The 5,241-nt window shown below is 38.8% G+C and overlaps 2 protein-coding genes across 2 annotated transcripts; one reads left to right on the top strand and one right to left on the bottom strand.

Annotated features, from left to right (window-relative positions):
* Window positions 1-228: 228 nt before the first annotated feature.
* On the top strand, window positions 229-2,298 carry LOC113322474. The gene is made up of 2 exons (XM_026570562.1): window positions 229-1,577; window positions 1,797-2,298. The coding sequence occupies exons 1-2, from the start codon at window positions 327-329 to the stop codon at window positions 2,022-2,024; spliced, it is 1,479 nt and encodes a 492-aa protein (XP_026426347.1). The 5' UTR covers window positions 229-326; the 3' UTR covers window positions 2,025-2,298.
* A 115-nt stretch (window positions 2,299-2,413) lies between these two features.
* Window positions 2,414-5,038, bottom strand: LOC113322476. Its single transcript, XM_026570563.1, has 2 exons — window positions 4,638-5,038; window positions 2,414-4,088 (listed from the first exon to the last, which is right to left on the bottom strand). Exons 1-2 carry the CDS (start codon window positions 4,869-4,871, stop codon window positions 2,961-2,963), a joined length of 1,362 nt encoding a protein of 453 aa, XP_026426348.1. The 5' UTR covers window positions 4,872-5,038; the 3' UTR covers window positions 2,414-2,960.
* Window positions 5,039-5,241: the final 203 nt, after the last annotated feature.

Genomic DNA, 5,241 nt, shown 5'->3' with positions numbered 1-5,241 from the left:
CTGTCGTGGGTAAATCTGCTCCCTTGATTGACCAGGATCATAACGCCCTGTTAAAAATTTAAAGGGTAATTTCGTACATCGCATTGATATTATTTTTACGGCTTGGTGTCATGATTTTAGGGATATCGGTCGGTATATCAAAACTTTCAAGGTCAATTTTGTACATACATTTCATTCATACGAGGGTTTGTTGACAAGCAACATTGCTTATTTAGGACGGCAAATTGGGTTTTGGCGGTTATAAAGGAAACAGTCTTTTCTTCTCTTTTCTAATTTCTGGTGAGAGCTTCTTTCCTCAATTCTGAATCTAAGTGTTGAGAGTATCCATGGCGGATGAGATTAGAGGGGAATCACGTCGAGAACCCAATTCTTCAAAGTATGTGATATTTAGAAATGAGTTTGTGGATGACATGATGTTTGGATTTGATAGGGTTGGTGATGGTTTTGACAAAGCAAAATCTCAAGTAAGGGCTGTGTATGATCAAGCTGTGGGTGATATTGATTTTTCTATCGCCTACATCAAAGCTGAATTAACCGAGTTGGAGAGTATGTATAGTGGTCTCAGGAAGGATTATCTTTCTTATCTGAATGAAGCTGAGAGAAAAAGGGAAGGGTTGAGGTTTGAGATCACCGTAACCAGAAATCCAGCCACCGATCACAGTCTTAAGATCTCAAATACTCAATTAACTGAAAACCCCATCATCCGTGATCATGACAGTGAGTTCTTCAATGAATTTGATACAATTGCTTTTGATGATCAAGACAATCCTTCTTCTACAGATCCAACACAGAAAACCTTTCTCTCAACTTCTCACTCCGATCTAACACAAAACACCGATATCTCAACATCTCACACAGATCTTGATCAAGAAAATCCTTCTACGGATTTAACACAAAAAGCTCTCTCAACTTCTCACTCCGATCTAACACAAAACACGGGTCTCTCTACATCTCACACAGAGCTAACCGTAGAGAATCAAAACCCTGATCAAAATGTAGAGAATCAACAGCCTGAGAATCAAAGGCGAAAGAAAAAGCAGAGTAAGGAGCTGGTTGTCCGTACGACAGGAGCTGTGACTAGAAGCCTAAAGAAGATTGTAGATGCTCGTACCAGACTCGAAAAAATGGCCGTAGCAGCAGAATCTGAAGCAGCGCGTCTAGTAAATGCCAGGAGTACATCTAAAACCACAAGAAGGAAATCACGGGTTCGAGTGGTGCCTCAAATTCAACTCAATGAGAATATTCTAAATCAACAACAAAATCATGTGAATCAAGTACAGAATCTGCTCAATCAACAAAACCTGCAACCAAATCAACAACAAAATCTTCTCAATCTGCAAGATCAGCAGCAAAATCTAGAGGACAACGACATAAATCCTGATGATCCACCAAATCTAGAGGTTAATGTTCCACGTTTTCCTCACCAACTGTTTGATTTGTTGAATTCTGGTCCTGGCTACATTAAGTGGTTCGGAGTTGCTTCTTTTGTGGTACCTTCCATTATAGCGTTTAATCAGCAGCACAACCCAGCCATTATTGGAAATTGGGATGCTATTAAAGACCAACTCAGAAATCATGTAAGTATTCTATTTTGGTTTGTTGTTTTGCAAGTATAATTGAGTTAAAGTAGTTTTGGCTTAAATTCTGATGTTGTATCCTTATGTCTTGCTTGGGTTTTTGTTAATACTTTGCTGATTTCATTGTCTGTTTGTTTTTGCAAGTAATAGAGCTTACTTAGTCCTGTTTGTGAGATCATTGTATTAACAGTATTCAATTCTCATTTGATTTTTTTGCAGGATTTTTGTGTGCATGAATGTGTGGAAGACACGGCCCGATTTCACCGTAAATACTTCACTAAGTTCTCGAAAGCTGAGCATCTGGATTTAATCGGCGAGAATCAAAGAGATGGCCGCATGAACCCAAATGATTTTGAAGAGCAGGTGGAGGATGAAGCTTGGGCGAAGGAGCTGGCGGAAGCTCCTGGAACTAACTTTCATAAAATGGCAGCCACTCTATTACCTTAGAAGGAAAAAGTTGAGAGTAAGGATTCGACGGATTGAATTTTGATTTAGAAGAAATTGAGTTTAAGCAGTAGAAGGGAAGTTTAGATTTTCAGTTTTTGAACATATATGCAAAGGTAGTAAGTAATCTGGAATCATTTTGAAGGATCGAAGAATAGTAGTAGTATAAACTAGAGAGGACAAGATCTAATGTTTTTGATCATCAGTGTTTCTAATTGAATGTAATCTCTTTGTTTTTTTTTCCTTGTTGTTAAGTACCAGTAAAAACTCTTTCTTATTTTGACTCTTTCCCTTCCTAATGAAACTAGGAAGAGAAATCCTGCTGTCCGTAGGAATTGTCGAAATATATCACGTCTCAATTACAAGAAAAATAAGCCCCTTGTGAACCATTATAAATTATCAAGGCAAAACACACGGGCCTCAACAATAGAATCTGACTTATCACATAACCAAGTTAAGGTGCAAAGCAAAAAGCTTCCGCACACAACACAAACAGCTGAATAAGAAGCAACAAAGAAAACTAAGAAACTAGACCTCTATCAGCAAAGAAGATAAAGAGGTCATAATACATGAAGAACGGGAGGTAGAGAACCACCAGGCGAGCAACTTTGTTTGCCAAGGAAATATCAAATCTTCTTTCTTAACAACGGATTCATGATAAACTATAATGGCTTGATAATCTTTTTGATCCCTGATGCAGGCTCACTTTCCGACTCAGCCACGGGTATACCACCCACGGACCTTACCCCTCTACTACTACACGAGGCCTTGCAAATCTTTAACCACCCTTTTTATACCGCAGAGAATAGAAGCTTACCTGTTCAGAGTATTAAGGCATCGTCAACAAGAAGAAAATTTCATTTCTTCCTCCAGTGGCTGACCCTGAAGAAAGAAAGAGAAACATTCTGTCTTTCATTGGAGATGAATGAAGATGAGTTTTTATCGAGACCCTTCCTTGGATAATCTCTTGCAAAAACAATGAAATTCTGGCGTTCTATTTTTTCCATCCGTATATACATAACCTAGTCCATCCTCTATATCCTTGTTTTCAAGCAACCAGTTCATGTAATCCCGCAAGATAGTACATTCTTTTGGTATGAAGATCTTAAGAGGGAGAGAGTTCTCTACATAACTATGGAGCTTATAGCCGATATGATCCCGTCTACAATAAATAAGTTTATCAACATCAACAACATCATCATAAGGGAAGACACGGCGCCTTACCTTGCAGCTAAACAACTCAACATCTTTTGTGGGATCGACAGGCGAATACTTCACCATCTTGAGACGTTTTCTCCTCAAATCGTACAACTGAACACATACGTTATCAAACCAGTACAAGATAACTCTATCAGATGCACACATTATCTGTGTTATTGGCTGAGGAGCATGAGTAGTAGTACTAGTAGTTGTAGTAGCAGTTGTAGTGGCAGCTGCAGCTGCAACTGTAATAGTAGTTGTGACGGTGGTGGTGGTCGCAGTCGTAGAAGAAGTAGCTGTTGCTATGATGCATGGAGGAGGATTAGACATATCTTGAATCATACTAGTATTATCACAAACATCAAAAATCTCTGCGCTCCATTCTGAATTGACTCTGTCCTTCAATACATACAAATGAACCTTACAACAACAGTTGCCATTATTCCTTTGCTCACCAGTCTGTAGACGTGCTATACAGGGAGATCCTTCAAATTCCAAAAGACGATGATCAATTAACTGTTGCTCCTGCTCAGTAGTTATTGTCGTTGTCCCCGTCTTGATCTTTAAGCTACATTCAAGAGGAAGAGAAATGAGTTGAAACTGTTCATTGTGAATGTCAAAACATAGCAGCATTTCCGTCTCCTGATCCTCTTCTTTGTTATCACCAAACCCTTGATCTCTAGTAAGTACCCTCCAGTAAAGAGCTCCACCAACATATATAGCTGATCTAGAAAAACTCATCCTTGACAAAATCACCTTCTTCTTCATCTTTTCCTGTATAATTCCAGCACTAACTGCAATAACAGGGAGGGTAGTAGGAGTAGACGACTCTCTCCATGATATGCTTCCCAGTGTGAAAACCATGCACTTGAATTTGTCATGAATATCAGTTAAAGTAGTTGATGTATTGGAGTAAACAAGGACAATTTTGTATTCATTAGCTAAAGAATCAAACCCGAAACCACAACAAAAAATGATAGCTTTATCAGGCACTGGATACATTGCGGCCATAAAGTCTTCCGGTCTGCAACTAGGATTTGTTATATGAAAGAAACATCGTCCATGGACAAGACATGCTCTATAGCAATGTAATCCATTACAATGACCTACTAGTTCTTGTTTACAAATGCAGAGATCAGTCATCTTACGAAAATAATATACATCATTATCATTGTCATCATCTATATCTAACCTTAAAGTGCATTGCTGTAGATGTCTAATTCTAAGAAATCGTGAATTAAGAATATCCAATGTGAGATTTGGATATCTATTGTTGTTGCGGCGAGATTGAAATAAGGTGTATAAGGATATAAAGTGAGGATGTATTATTGATTTATACCACAACTTGCAGACTAAAGCACATTCTTTTGAAAGATTCTTAACTGGTAGCCTTATCAATATATTATCAACTATTACCTCATGAGGAAGTTTCTGATGAGGAGATTCAGCTGTTGCTGTTCTATGAGCAGTCAATTTCCATCTCTTGTTAGAAGCAATTGGACCGCCATCCATCTCAATCTTCCTCTTCCCCAGAGTTAGGTTTTCATTCTTCTTCTTCTTCTGCTCCTCCATATACGCAATTGGAACATCATCCATCTCCAGCTTCCTCTTAGACCGGGTTAGGATTCCCTTCTTCTTCTGCTCCTCCATAAATAATATATAAATTAACTGATTTGTGATCAATAATAAAATCAATCAGATAGATTGAATGAAGATCAATGAGACTAAAATCATCCGAGAACACTCAAATCAACCACAATTTTACAGAAATGGATCTAACATTAAGACTGCCGCTTAGCCGACAACAATGTGAAATTCCAAATTGGAAATGAAAATGAAAATGGAATTGAACTAGGGCTGTCAATGGGTACCCATTACCCGGGTCCGGAACCGGAACCGACGTATTCGGGTCCGGTTCCGGGTCCTTAAATTGGACCCATTAACCATTTTGGACCCGGCGGGTAATTACCCATATATACCCGTTTATGAACGGGTCCATCCGGATCCTACCCGTCGGGTA

Source organism: Papaver somniferum, chromosome 11 (genome assembly GCF_003573695.1).
Source record: "Papaver somniferum cultivar HN1 chromosome 11, ASM357369v1, whole genome shotgun sequence".
NCBI classification, from domain to species: domain Eukaryota; kingdom Viridiplantae; phylum Streptophyta; class Magnoliopsida; order Ranunculales; family Papaveraceae; genus Papaver; species Papaver somniferum.
The sequence above is the reverse complement of the archived record's forward strand: the minus strand, read 5'-3'. Positions and strand labels throughout refer to the sequence as shown.